Genomic DNA, 14,115 nt, shown 5'->3' with positions numbered 1-14,115 from the left:
TTCAATTCCATGTGTTTTTGTAGCTCTATATCTCAATAAATATTGATTCTAGTGATTCACAGATGGATCAAAAACACTTTCCAGTTCTGGTGCAGGTGTTTTCAGTCGTAGACCCAGGACGGAGGTATCAACCTGCCTAGGAACCTATGCGTTGGTAGCTCTTGGCTCCTACCGACAATGTCTAAATTGGTAGCAAATTGCCAAAAGCGACTCTTCTGGATAGGAAGACTTAACAGATTGTATCTGGTCTCGATTCCTGACCATGAGAGTTCTGACTCCCTTGCAGGTCACTGTCATTTCAATAATCATATGCAGAGACTCGGACTTTTGGAAGACAGTGTGTGTCGCCTCTGTTTGGAAAATGATGAAACACCAGAGCACATACTTTGTGCCTGCCCCGCTGGGGGCAGACATTTTATTTGTCTTGGCTCTCTTGGAACATCATTGAAGTCCCAATGGACATCAACATGTCATTCCACAATTCCTGTGTGATGATCATGTGACGGTTTTATGGTAAAAATTCAGCAATTTTGGAACTTCGCTGCCACACGCTTCATGTTTAGAATTTTCGAAAAAATAGCATGAGCTACCCGATATGCCGACATCCTCAACACTCTCTAATAGTGTTCACGTACTCATTTATCCAGAAATAGGCCTCATCGCTGAAGATGAAATAAGGGTCAGTTGTCAACTGCTCCAGAACCCATTCAGCGGACACACGTTGTTCTCTATAGTCGTTTATCTTCTAGTCCGGTCAAATTAGACTAAAAAATAAGAGTGAAGGTACATACATTTACAACAAGCTGCAAATGCGTGTAATTGTTCAAAACATAGTTAAAAATAAAATTTTGAAGTTCCGAATGATTGTGATGCCTAGAAAAAAATGTATTCGAAGTCAAAGGTCAAGAATATCGAAAAAAATTGGTTTTTTGCGATTTTTAAGAAAACGGCAAGTTTTATCATAAAATAACCTCAAATGAAAATTGTAGATCATAAAATTCTCTACAAAAAATGTATCAATACTTTTTTCTCTTAGAGCCGCCGTTTCTGAGATACGACGAGTCAAAAAGTTGTAATCGTCATAATATGCATAAGTATGCCACATATATACATCTCTGAAGTTGTAATTTAAGTAAAAATATTTTTCTATTGGTATACATAAGTATAAGTATAAGAATATCAGATAGAATGAAATCCAGTCCCTTAATTTGTACGCTGTAACCTTGAGCCTTGGTGAATATGTAGACTTACTCGTACTTCTTTCTGCTCTAACTCCACCTGAAAAAACTATTTTCTTTCTAAAGCCAGGAAAAGCTCAAAGTCAAACCGAAATATATTCGTCAAAAAGTTTATCTACATGTGGATTCGTTTTCCGATGGCATTTCAGGTTAGCTTCCCAAATTTTTGCTACCGCAGTTGTCGGTTGATTGGTCAAACCACCAACACTGACATAAAAACTTGGCAAGTTGACTTGGGTGTCACACCAATAGGTGGTTCCACTTATGTTTCGCTTGCGTTTACGCAGCTTTTTTCATCAAGTACTTTCTTGGTTTTTTCTCATTTTGTTTTCAATCGAGGACCGCCTGCCCGGTACTGACGATGTCCAATAGGCTGAAACAGCTGTATACCGGTGGCTCTTAAATTGAAATCAATATGGAAATCATCAAGGAGTACTTATATATATATATATATATATATATATATATATATATATATATATATATATATATATATATATATATATATATATATACATATCTCGGCAAATCGCGCGGTAAGTTGCTCGAACAGATCACCCATTTTGTTGAAACAATTTTATCAATTGCACGTGTTGTTGATTTGGCAAAACAGATTGAATAAACAGATGTAGTTTCAACAAGATGGCAGTTATCGATTGTCAAAGTCCCTTTGGAAGACCTTATACTACAATATTAACATCCAGTAGAAGTTTACTAAACATTCAAACATGTTTTGAAATTTTTCTAAATAGAGTTGGAATAGATCGTGTAATATAATAATAATAATAATAATAATAATAATAATAATATGTTTATTTGTCAATTGTTCACATGCTAATTTACATCGATTATATTATATATAATATACAAATAAATACAAATAAACACCAACACAGAACATCGCGAAAGCAGAGCTTGTATGCGATGAAACTGCCAAAATTTTCGATTGAAAAATATACTTTTTTTATGAAATAAACTATAGCAACAAACAAAAAAGAAATACAGAAGAAATAATCTAGACAGTAAATAAAACTTTTGTATGTAGTAGTTAATAAAAATAATAATAAACAAAAAGAACTACAAACCATTGCAAACAACAGGATTTGCCAATACAAAAAAAAGAACAACATACTATGTTACTAGGATGTCAGGCTCTTAGTAACAAATTAATTTGATGTCGTTCGTCCAAAACGAATTTTTTAATTAATTTTTTAAACTTTTTAAAATGTTCTGCCTGTCGAATGGACTCCGAGAGTATATTATAGGCTCGACTAGCTGAATGCAAATGACTTCGATGACCAATTGTTTTGAGTGTCAGTTCTGTTTTGATCAATTTTTTTACTTTATTTCTAGTGTTATGTACGTGGTCTATATAATCGTGACGTTTATGTTTATATTGAAAATACACTAACTGTATGTAGTACAACTGACTAATATCAAATATTTTAGCCTCTTGATAAAGAAGGTTTGTAGGATACAACATGTCTCTTTTAAATATTATTTTTAGGAATCTTTTTTGTAGAGTCTCAAGTTTGGACAAATGACAGTTTGCGGCTCCACCCCATCCCAATATTCCGTAATTTAGCCTAGATTCAACCAGAGAGTAATATACAATCTTTATCACAGGTAAGTCTAAGTATCGGTTCAGAAATTTTATTTTATATAGCATAGGCCTTAATGTTTTAATTACATTTTGTATATGTATATTCCATTTCATAGTATCGTCAATTGTTATACCTAAATATTTTATATATCTAACTCTATTTATTTCTATTATTTTATTGTTGACATGTAACTGTACAACATTAAAATCTGGTAAACCATTTTCATAACAACTAAATGGAACAAAGCACGTTTTTGAGTAATTAACAGTTAATAAATTATAATCAAACCAGTCTATAATGTGAATAAAATCTTGATTAATTTTTTGTTGTAGGTCAGCCCATGACTCACTCTGATAAAAAACAGCCGTGTCATCTGCAAAACTAATAATGGAACCTTCAGTATTCAAGGTAAGTAAATGATTAATATAAATGGTGAACAGAGTAGGCCCTAGAACCGTACCTTGCGGCACACCATATGTTATTGAATTTTCTTCACTTAATTTATCATTTATTTTGACTTTTTGCTTTCTTCCAGTTAAATAGCTTACCATCAAATTATAAACACTGCCCCTGAAACCTAAATCCCGTAAAGTTTCCAACATCCTATTATGAGACACTGTGTCAAATGCCTTTGCAACATCCATTGAATTTTCAAAACGTGATTTCATTATTGAAAATAAGTTTCCAACGCTTTTTTTGTAAAATTACTATAGAAAGTTCAAACAGTGTGAAGTTAGTAGCGCACCTATGATTCAGTATTTACATTGTTGCCACGGTGTGGCAGAACGAATAATTATTGATCCGTGTGTAAATTTGCGAGACCTAAATGCGATGGGACAAAAATAGGGTATACAGGTTTTTACCCATAAGAAAAGCTCTCCTTCGGTTCACCGTCGCGGAAAAGACCGAGCGGCGGCATCACCCTATAAGCGTAATTTTAATCATCGGAGCGGCAGCAGCAGCACCAGCGATATTAAAGAGCGAACTCACGCGACAAGCGAAGGAGGAAAAACAGGTGGCCCTCGACGCGCCGACGGCCGTATAGACGTATTGAGCCAGTAGCGTTCGGTACCTCGCGAGTTCGGGCTGCCCACACCAACCCCCCGAACGGGGTGGCATGGATGGAGAGAGAGAGAGAGTGCGCGGCGTAAAAATGGAGAGAGAGACGTACGGGCGCCGACAAAAATATTTACATACGTACGCGTATACGGAGGAGGTCGAATTGTGTCGACCTCGGCGCTTTTCTTCGAATTCAAAATAGTCCGCTTTTCAGTTAGACGTTTCGAGAGAGTTACTGAAGAAGGTTTTCCAATACTGTGAGAAAGTTAAAAATTCCCACGTCCCTCTTTCATCTCTTTGACGGGAATTGTCGAAAAAATCAATAAATATAGTTGCCTTCTAGGGCGATACAACGATTACAGCGGTCATAAAATTTTTCGATACCATTTTAATAGTACGATTTGTCTTTAGCCTCAGAATAGGCCGCAGCCCCGACGATTGCCTTTTTGTCGGCGCTAAATTTCTCTCCAGCTAGCACTCTCTTGAGATCTGAGAACGGAAAAAGTCGCTGGGGAGCAAATCTGGAGAATACAGTGGACTTAGGAGCAATTCTAAACCCAATTCATCGTTTCCATTGATTTGTTGCACGGTGCAAAGGGGCCGTTTTCCGCGAATTCGTCCTTCAACCGTTCCAATGACGATATGTAATAGTCGCTGTTGATGGTTTTTCCGTTTTCAAGATAGTCAATGAATATAAAACCGTGCGCATCCCAAATTACTGATACCATAACCTTGCCAGCTGACTGTTGGGTCTTTGCACTCTTTGGAGTCGTCTCACCAAGTGCAGTCCACTCAGATGACGATCGTTTTGATCCTGGTGTGGAATGATGGAGCCATGTTTCGTCCATTGTCACATATCGACTCATAAATTCGGGTTTTTTACGGAGGAACAGCTTTGAACACTGCTCAGAATCAGCAATCGTTGTTGTTTTTAGTCGATTGTCAGCTCGCGCGGCACCCACTTTGAACAGAGCTTCTGCAAACCCAAATATTCATGCACGATATATCCAACACGTTCCTTTAATAGTTTTAGAGCCTCAGCTATCTCGATCAACTTCACTTTGCGGTCATCCAAAGTTATTTTGTTGACTATTTGATGTTTTCGTCGGTAAGAGCCTCTTTTAGGCGTCCACTGCTCGCATGAACTGTCAGGAGGTTCAAGAAGAATATTTGTTAGAATGCTTTTTTGTTTATATTATAAATGAACATTCAAACAGTCTTACTAACAAAATTCCCAGTCCCAAATCCAAACATGAATCCGTAACCCGTTATCAAAATTCATTGTATACAAAATTGAAATACCTTTCATACGAATTGTCACAAGACCCCCTGTTCTATTTGAAAAAAAAGGATAACGACCTCTCTGCGGCAAGTGATGTCACACTATCAGGCCTTTTCAAAAATACCACATACTTGACTTTTTTGTTAACAATTGGCTAAAAATCTAATAAAAACTGTAAGCAAGTGTAGATATCCAAAACAATTTTTCCAAACTTGATAAGAACATATGCTTAATACAGTCCACATACGGTAGAGAAAAAGAACCCAGGTAAAGGTATGGATTTTTTTTTCAGAATAGTTGATTAAGAAAGTGACGAGATGTCCCTCAGACAATGCATTTGCAATTTGAAACAAATGATGTGAACCGTCCCAAACCTAGTGATAAAACAAAATAAGATATGACGTGAAAGCACTTCATCAAGTTTCTGCCGACTATTTCAGCAGAGACTTTGGCAAGGATCCTATGCAGTCAAAAAATGAAACGTACAACTAAAACGTATGACGTAGGATGAGTCTTCTGCTGCGCCTTAAGGAAGCAAAGACCGTAAAAAAAGAGAAGAAGAAGAAATTCACAACAAGGACTGCTTAAAGTAGGATACTTCATCTCCTGAAGGCGTCAACTTGGTATGTGAAATGCGCGTCGAAAACATCAAACCCACCCAAAAACGTAACAACATTATTTAAATACTTTGTTCTGATGAAATGTATAGTTTCATCCAAGAACTCTAAGTAAAAAAATAGATTGTACTCACCCTTGATCAACTTGCATGGGCCCGCCCATTTGACGAGACATCATCGGATGGCCGGGTTCCATGGGCCCGGACATCGGATGACCGGGCCCCGGCCCAAAAGGTGATCCCGGCGGCATGCCGAAGCCCGGCCCCGGTCCGAAATGCTGGAAGTGGTTGCCGGCCGGCCCCGGGCCGCCCACGAATGGTGGTCCCGACGACCCGGGTCGTCCGAAGGGCGGCCCGCCAGCGGACGGCGAACCGAACGGGCCTCCAGGTCCTGGTCCATTGTAAGGGGGTCCCGCACTATTCGGAGGGGGAGGGAAACCAGCGTTGGGGGGCGGTCCGGGGCCGGGGGTGGAGGAACCAGACGGCGCCGGCGAGGCGGTGTACTGGGGCGTCGTCGATCCTGGAGGAGGACCCCCCTGGTAGGGAGGGGCGCCAGCTGGAGATCCGGCACCCGCCGGCGGGCCTTGGAAGGGAGACGGCCCCTGGAAACCCGCCGGCGGCCCGGAAAACGAGTTGCCGGAGTTCTGCGAAAAGTTTTGGGGTTCCGAACCGGGCGGCGGTCCCTTCCAATTGGTGGCGGGGTCCTCCAGGGTGACTGGCAGCGTGATGGGGGGCGCTACGCGACGGCTAGGGCCTGAAACAAAAGGAGACAATGATATTTCGGAATTCATCAATCATATTGTTGTACAAGTAAAACCTTGGAACTCGAGTCGACCAAATACTTGATTAATCAAACGGTTAATTGATATGTGGTGGATGAATTTGACGTCGAACCAAACGCAAGATATGCAGCAAACATCGCCGCTATCTGTGAGAGAGTGCAGGAGAATCCGAGGCAGTCGATTTCGCGTCGCTTACATACTACAACTTGCGTCAAGACTTGGGCCTGCACCCGTACTAAATTCAAATGACTCAAGAACTGAAGGTAAACGATCATAGCAGTTGGCAACTGATTTTAAATTTTATTGAAAAATAATATTCAGCGATGAGACCTATTTCTGGATGAATGGATATGTGAACAAACAAATTTGTCGAATTTGGGACAATAACAATCCCCATGAGATCCACGAGCCTCCAATGCATTCCGAAAAAAAGTCACTATTTGGTGTGGATTTTGGGCTGGCGGCGTCATCGGCCCATATTTCTTTGAGAACGACGTTGACCAGGCCATCACTGTCAACGGTGAGCACTATAGGCCGATGATTACCAAATTATTTTAGCCTGAATTGGATGATCTGGATACCAACGACATGTGGTTTCAACGGGATGGCGTTACGTGCCACACAGCTCCTGCCACATTGGATATTCTGCACGAGCAATTTGAGGGCATGGAGGTGATGTAAACTGGACATCGAGATCGTGAGATTTGACTCCGATAGATATTCTCTTGTGTAGTTTTCTGAAGTCGCAGGTGTATGCGAATAAGCCATCAACCACAGCGTTCCTCAGAGCCAACATAATCAATGCCATCGATCAAATTTGGCCTGATTTATAAGCCAGAATCATGGAAAATTGGACGTTTCGGATGCGATCCACCCAGAGATCCGTGGCTGACATTTGAACGACGTTATATTCCACACATAATGACATCAATTCGTCAAACAAATAAAAAATTTATATGATACCTCACACACACCTTGTTTTATTCAAATTGTAAGATAGGAAGCGCTCAATGAAAGATCCTGCAGTATGAAGGGTTCATTCTCTTCTACGAAGAACAGTTCACTAAATCTCACTATTACGACAGTGAATTTAATATTGTGATGACTTACTGAAATATTGAAAAGGTTGGTGCAGTGTATTATAATACTTAATAATGATATCAGAATAGTTACTGCTGTTTCTTGCGTTTCGAGTTCCACAACCTTATTTTCAGTTCAATATTTTGTTGTTAGAGTTTGTCTCATCTCTTGAATATTCGTTTTTATATTCAATTGTGATACATCTAGATTTATTCAAGTTTATGAGCGTTTTGTCTCACGAAGACAAGTTCCATTTGCTTTGATGTCGCACGTTTCTTGGCAAAAATACCATGCAGAATCCAAAATGCTGTGCCAACTTAAAGGTCCAGATGCTCTATTTTTCCTTCTATCTTGTGGAAAGTCGCCTGTCACGTGTCTTTTTGCTTCTTCTACAGGTTTTCTAGAGAAAAATAGGGAACAACATGACAACGCTGAATTATTCATTATTCTGCAATGTAGAGGTACCATTTTTTAATCCGAATGGCACTCTTTTAAATTCGAATAGTCCGAAAAATTTGTTTTTTGAACATCGTTTAGGAGTCTAGGCGATGGGTACCTCACTTCTTTGATATTTGTAGAACCCTGTTTTGAAATGATGGATTTCAATGAGATTTCAGGATTTTTATTTAAATGTTCTTGTTTCAATTTCCATCTTCGTTGGCCTGTTCGAGGAGGCGTTTCAACTGTTTGTCAAGCTATCTTTAACTGAAGTCCGCCTAAGTATATTCTAGCAAATCTAGCTTTAACATTTTCGCGATTCTTCTGAATGTAACAAGTTCACTTTGCTTTTGCCTTCTAGATGTAAATTATCCGTCTTAATTTTCAGTTTCTGTATTATTCTTCATTAAGCTTTATCGTACGGTGTTTGTTTCACCAAATCGATTTTAATGACGAGTTTGTTATCCATGACAAAAAAATCATTGTCGGGTTATTGGGGGAACGCTGGAGGCACTCGTAAAGGCATTTATTTCAAAAATTCTCCCTAATTTTATTGAACTCTGTTTTACCAAATGGATTGGAATAATGAGTTATTTGTTATCAATAACGCAAAAGTCATTGTCGGGTCGTCAGAGGAGGTGTAGAGGGATTTAAAAATGGAAAATCAACTGAAAAATCTACAAAAGAATGGCACGCATTGAAATATGGCAGAATGTGTTCATTTCAGTATAAAATATAACCACGCCCTGTCTAAAGTCATTTTAGGTCCGTCAGAGAGGCGGTACAGATATTTTAAAATAAAAAATTGAGTAACTAAAAATCAACAAAGGGTAACACGTATTGAGATGCGGTGGAATACAATCATTTCAGTTTCAATTATAACTGAACACTGTCAAAAGTCATTGACGGTTCGTCAGAGGGGGTGTAGAGGTATTTTAAAATAGAAAATCAACTGAAAAATCAATAAAGGGATGACACGCTAGACATCAGATGTTTCGCCGTAAGACACTTGTCTTATTGGTTTTTCAGTAGCAAATACGGATAACTTTATGAGAAAAAAACACTAATTTTTTTCATAATCACAACTTCTTGTCACGGAATGGGTTGAATCAATCCATGTCATCGATGACAGTACATAAATAACATTCATTCGCTTATTTGATTAAATTCCAGCCATAGGAATCTTGTTTGAATAGCAGTGAGGATGACAGTGTTCCATGTAGGAGAAATTCTGTGTTATAAAAAATGTTGCACTATGCGCCAAAGTCGCAATACATATTTTTGATTTATTCAAAAGATCGTGAACGAAACAGGTCAGAATTGATTTTTAGTGAATTTCCTTCGAAAAAATCGATATTAGGGAAGGAAAATTAGATTTCCTCCATTGGTCAATACATTGCTTATTGCAAAAAATGTACAGGGATATAGAATTACATCCTCAACTGGGAGAACCTGATTCTCAAAAAAAAATTGTTGGATTGCGGTGTTGACATATGTGGCAGAATATTCTTACAATACAAGATATCACACGAAACATGCATTAACATCTATAGAAATGCGTTTCTGGGATTTTTCTACCCCTTAAAAAAAGTTAAGAGCGCGATAATTGCTTTTATTTTACGACGAATTCTGGAGAATTGTGCGACAATTAAAAAAATATATTTTAATAGTTCTACTGCAAGTGGCTTCGTTAACTTTATAGGGTTATCTTTTACCTCGTTTTTCACATTCATTGAAACTGAGCGTGATATTTTTACAATATAGGAAAAATCACTTCCAGAAAAATATCGGATAATTCCCAAGTTTTTCATAAAGATTTTTTTTTATAATGTGATTGATTAGATGGCATGCAAATAATTATGAACTTTTATAATTGCTCATGATAATATTTAGAATTTTCACAAAAAAATTTATTCGAGATTCGTTTCGCTGCACAGGAGCTTCATCAGTTACTGATACATCAAACTATACTGCAATGCCTTTTATATAACAGTACGTAATGACTAAACGTATTAGATGAATGAATAAAGTTGGTAAGAAAAATATATTTTGAGAAAACAATTTAATACAATCCAGTTATTATGTTTGGCAATTCCTAAAATTTTCTTGTGAGAAAATATATATCAGAACATTGTCAAGTAAGCTTTCATGAATAAAATAAAGGTTGATTTATCCTCGATAACCCTACTGGAAAACCCCCAAATAACCTGACCGAGTTACACCCCCTAATTACGGGATTACGATCCTTTGCCACATTCTAACCTATACATTGCGTATTACCATAAATAACAAAAATAAAAATACCAGAATTACATTTCGTTTTACGTTGAGCTGCCCGGCCTTGTCTCATATTGCTAACATCGTGATATAAATAATGCCAGCATTCTTGCCATTATACGATTTTTTCCCGAATTATAAATAGCTCCTGGTATTTTCTTGTGAAACCACTGATTAGCACACCACAATTTTTTCACACAGACACGCACAATCAACTTTCCGACTCGATAATTTCCGGGGATTCAATAAACAAACAATTACGGTCCACATTTAATTTCTTCCGAACGACACAAGATTCACTTCTAGTAAACACACCAAGTTAAACCATAGCGCATGTTTGGCTGCCGCCATTATTGTGTACACAAACTACAGTCTACTGTTTTGCCGGTCGACATTCAAAAATCGCCGCTAAACCTCAGAATCTGTCAAATATCCGCTAGGGTTTTAAACTGGGAGCAAATTGTGTTTATTTTAGTCTCGATGATTAGGAAGCAACTGAAATCGGTGCCGAATGGGAATTTCTTTGTAGTGAATTATAGGTTAGAACCCTTTGTTTATGGTATGTAGGTAGACTGAGGTAATGACGTCAAGCAGCGTTGCCAGATTCAGATTATTTTACCGAAACAGGGATTTGTTTTCGGATATATAGAAATCCTTAAAGTTGATTTCTCATCAAATCTAATGAATTGTCCACGGTAGCCTGAGCATTTCCTTTTGTGTCGCAGCTATTTTTTCTGCATTCATTCATGATGAAACCTGTTTTATATATCACTCAGGTTTACGAACATACTAAACTGTTGTTTAAAGAAGCAGTAGAGTTTTTAAATGTAAATCAATGCAAATTATTCTAGATTCCATATCAACAGTTCCCAGAGAAGATACTGAGGGCCATTTTAAATGAAAAAAACAATCATTTATCGGAATAACAACCAACAAAAAAGGGGTTCTCTGTCATTAAACATCAATCATGTTAATTATGAAGTGTACAAGTGCTAGTCGAAACAGGTACATTTTTGGTTCTGAACTGATGAAAAATATCAAGTATTTGCAATAACCTTGAAACACTCCTTTGCTAGTCATTTTCAAGTAACAGATAAATACATTTTAACGTAAAAGCGTTTGCATTTTGAGGTTATAAACACATATTTATAGTGCCCACAGTAAAACTAATGAGTATCAATGGCCCTAAAGAATATATGTGACTAATTTTAATATATTGTTTGACTTGTCTATGTTAGTCAAGTTCTCGAAAACAAATATCGTGACTAGAAATCAACGTAAACATAAGTAACGAGCAAGTAACTTATGTGACTTGTTGAGAAGTAATAAAAACAAAATAGGATGATTTGGATGGCTTTGCCGGATTTGGCGGTCTGACAACGTTGCAGTCAAGGTAGTCAGGTACAATTTCGACTCTTTTGGGGTACAGACGCGTGAAAGTAAAAGAAAAACGCCCACCTCTGTCGGCTTTGCCGCAAATATTTTCTAGTAAGGGAGCAATTGCAATATTGTCAACTGAATTTCTTCTTGGGCCTTCTGCAAAAATGATCCTGGGAGAAACCACCGAGTGGGGCCATTTTCACTTCGCGATGTCGGCGATAAGAGCATCGGTGGCGGAGGCATGAACTGCTGCCGACAGCGCTACGTTTGAATTATACATTCCACTACCGGCACGCTGCGATTTCGAACACTAAAACACCAGCACACTAGATCCGAAGGCGAAAACTCGCGGAAAATCTTGCGAAACTTTCAGACGGTTAATTTTTTAAGCACTCCCGTGTGTAATTTTTTCATATCGCGAACCGCTCGGCGATAGTTGACAGTGTCACCCTAAAAATCAATAGAGTCGCCACCCCTTATCCCTTCCCCACCCGGTGCTCATTCAACATCACGGATATCATTACGAGAGCGGACGGCGTCAAATGGGGCACTTTCTCGAACCAGAAAGAAGCCAAGGTTCGAACGGAGGATCGCCTCTAGACTGTCACTCCGTCACAGAGACAGCTTTGCCACGTCTGAACCGTGAAGTAAGTAGAGCAGTCGGTAGCAGTTTATCGCTTTAAGTACGCGCTTCTACTAGCGTGACTTTACACTGTTGGTTCATTCGCATAAAAAGCAAGTTGAAGTAGAAAAGTGCGACCGACCGCACATGGCCTGCCCTCGCAAACAATAGAGGGGATGCTGCCGCCTCTAGGTGACAATTGACAACTATACTTCGCTTACTTCTGATTCCAAGCGTTCGATCAAGATTGTTTGTTGCGATGCCGAGCAAGGTGCATAATCTGGCGGCCGATGAATATCTCTTGGATTTCGGATGCGTAAGAGATAGCAGACTACATATTTGGGGTTATTAAATCTCTGTTAACACTTTTGCGATAGAGACAGCAGTATTCTATGGCCCACACTTTTTTCTCGAAATCTTCATCATCGTCAGTCGAATTAACAGGCAGCGTTTATTGTAGCAAACTAATTAATTGATCAATTCCAAACAGACAATGATAGCTTGTATAGAAAACTACAGTTTTACGTAAAAGGTGATAAGGAAGTAACTGAACATTTTAACACATAATTTTGGATAGTTTGGTTGAGGAATATTGGTATCTTATTCAAATATAGTGAGAAATTTGGAAAAAAAGGGTTAGCAAACTAATACTACAATGAAATTTCAAAATGACTTATATAGTCATTCGACTCATCTGGCGGCATCTTACAAATGCGTCACTAAAAAATGTTATATTTCCAAAATTATCAAAATACGAATAGAAAAAGTCGTGAATACAATTAAATGCTCCGAATTTAGACGGATAAATACTTAGCCTAGTATTGAGAAAGTTGGAGATGTTGGTATATCAACAAGTATGTCGTGTAATTTCTCTGGATAATATAATTTTTCATTAATCCATCCGACTTCGGGTTCAAACACTCGTGTGAGTGATCAATATAATGTAGGTTACTAATAAAAAGTAACATTGGCTTTCGCAAATATACGATTGCTGTATTTTTGGACCCGAATAAGCGAGCTTTTGAGACATCAGTTTGATCAGTGTATTGGCCAGCCGTTTGAGGGGTACACATTTTGACAAAATCTTGATCTAACCTTGTAGGGCATAAGCCTAGTTTAAAAAATATTTTTTTGTTATCATTATCATGATACTATTTGCGACTTGTTAATGACAACCATCATTTTTAATCCTTTATAGTTACTCCTCCTTGTCATACTGAAGATAAGTGATTAATTCCGCTCGAAACATGTTTGTTTATCGTCGAACGCCCTCCCCTCAATGTCGATGACTACCAAATAAATGTGGATATATTGCGGAGACGACATTCGACATTGTTTTAATTCTGATCCTAATGAATGGGCTTTATGGAACACTATGTACTTATAAATCATTCAGAAAAAAGTAGCGACAAGTGAAACAGCCAAGAAACATTTCTCCAGTCCAAGAACTCATTTCAAAATACATTTTTGGTTTCTTCTTGATATTTTTGACATAATAATTGAGTTGCACCTCAGTTTCAGTCTAAATTGATACAATTGACAAAGAATATTGTAAAATCTTTTACACAGTATGTTGGTGTGTTTATGAAATAAAAATTCAGAATCTAGCTGGCTCAGTAACTGTCAGGTAGAGAACGAGCTAGAAACAGAGGCAATATGACTGTTAATCTAATTTGGAATACCGCAGGGATCTATTTTGAGACCGTGGAAGTTTATTCTAGTTTATTTGATAATTCT

At 38.0% G+C, this 14,115-nt stretch overlaps 1 protein-coding gene across 4 annotated transcripts in view; it reads right to left on the bottom strand.

The window, feature by feature from the left end:
• Chi (LIM domain-binding protein 2 Chi) overlaps nucleotides 1-10,938 on the bottom strand; it is a 71,609-nt gene extending 60,671 nt beyond the window's left edge. Inside the window, exons 1-2 of one of the 4 annotated variants that reach the window (XM_023174008.2) lie at nucleotides 10,413-10,938; nucleotides 5,935-6,553 (exon numbers count right to left, since the gene is read on the bottom strand). In XM_023174008.2, coding sequence (XP_023029776.1) covers nucleotides 5,935-6,553; nucleotides 10,413-10,449 — 656 coding nt within the window. In that variant the 5' untranslated portion in view covers nucleotides 10,450-10,938. The remainder of the gene's footprint in view (nucleotides 1-5,934; nucleotides 6,554-10,412) is intronic. The other 3 variants (XM_023174006.2, XM_023174009.2, XM_023174007.2) reach the window with 3 other exon arrangements.
• Between the last annotated feature and the right edge of the window lie 3,177 nt (nucleotides 10,939-14,115).

Source organism: Leptinotarsa decemlineata, unplaced genomic scaffold (genome assembly GCF_025532065.1).
Source record: "Leptinotarsa decemlineata unplaced genomic scaffold, Ldec_3_MD MMD2_tig00026361_RagTag_RagTag, whole genome shotgun sequence".
Lineage (NCBI taxonomy): Eukaryota > Metazoa > Arthropoda > Insecta > Coleoptera > Chrysomelidae > Leptinotarsa > Leptinotarsa decemlineata.
This window is presented reverse-complemented; position numbering and strand designations above follow the sequence as displayed.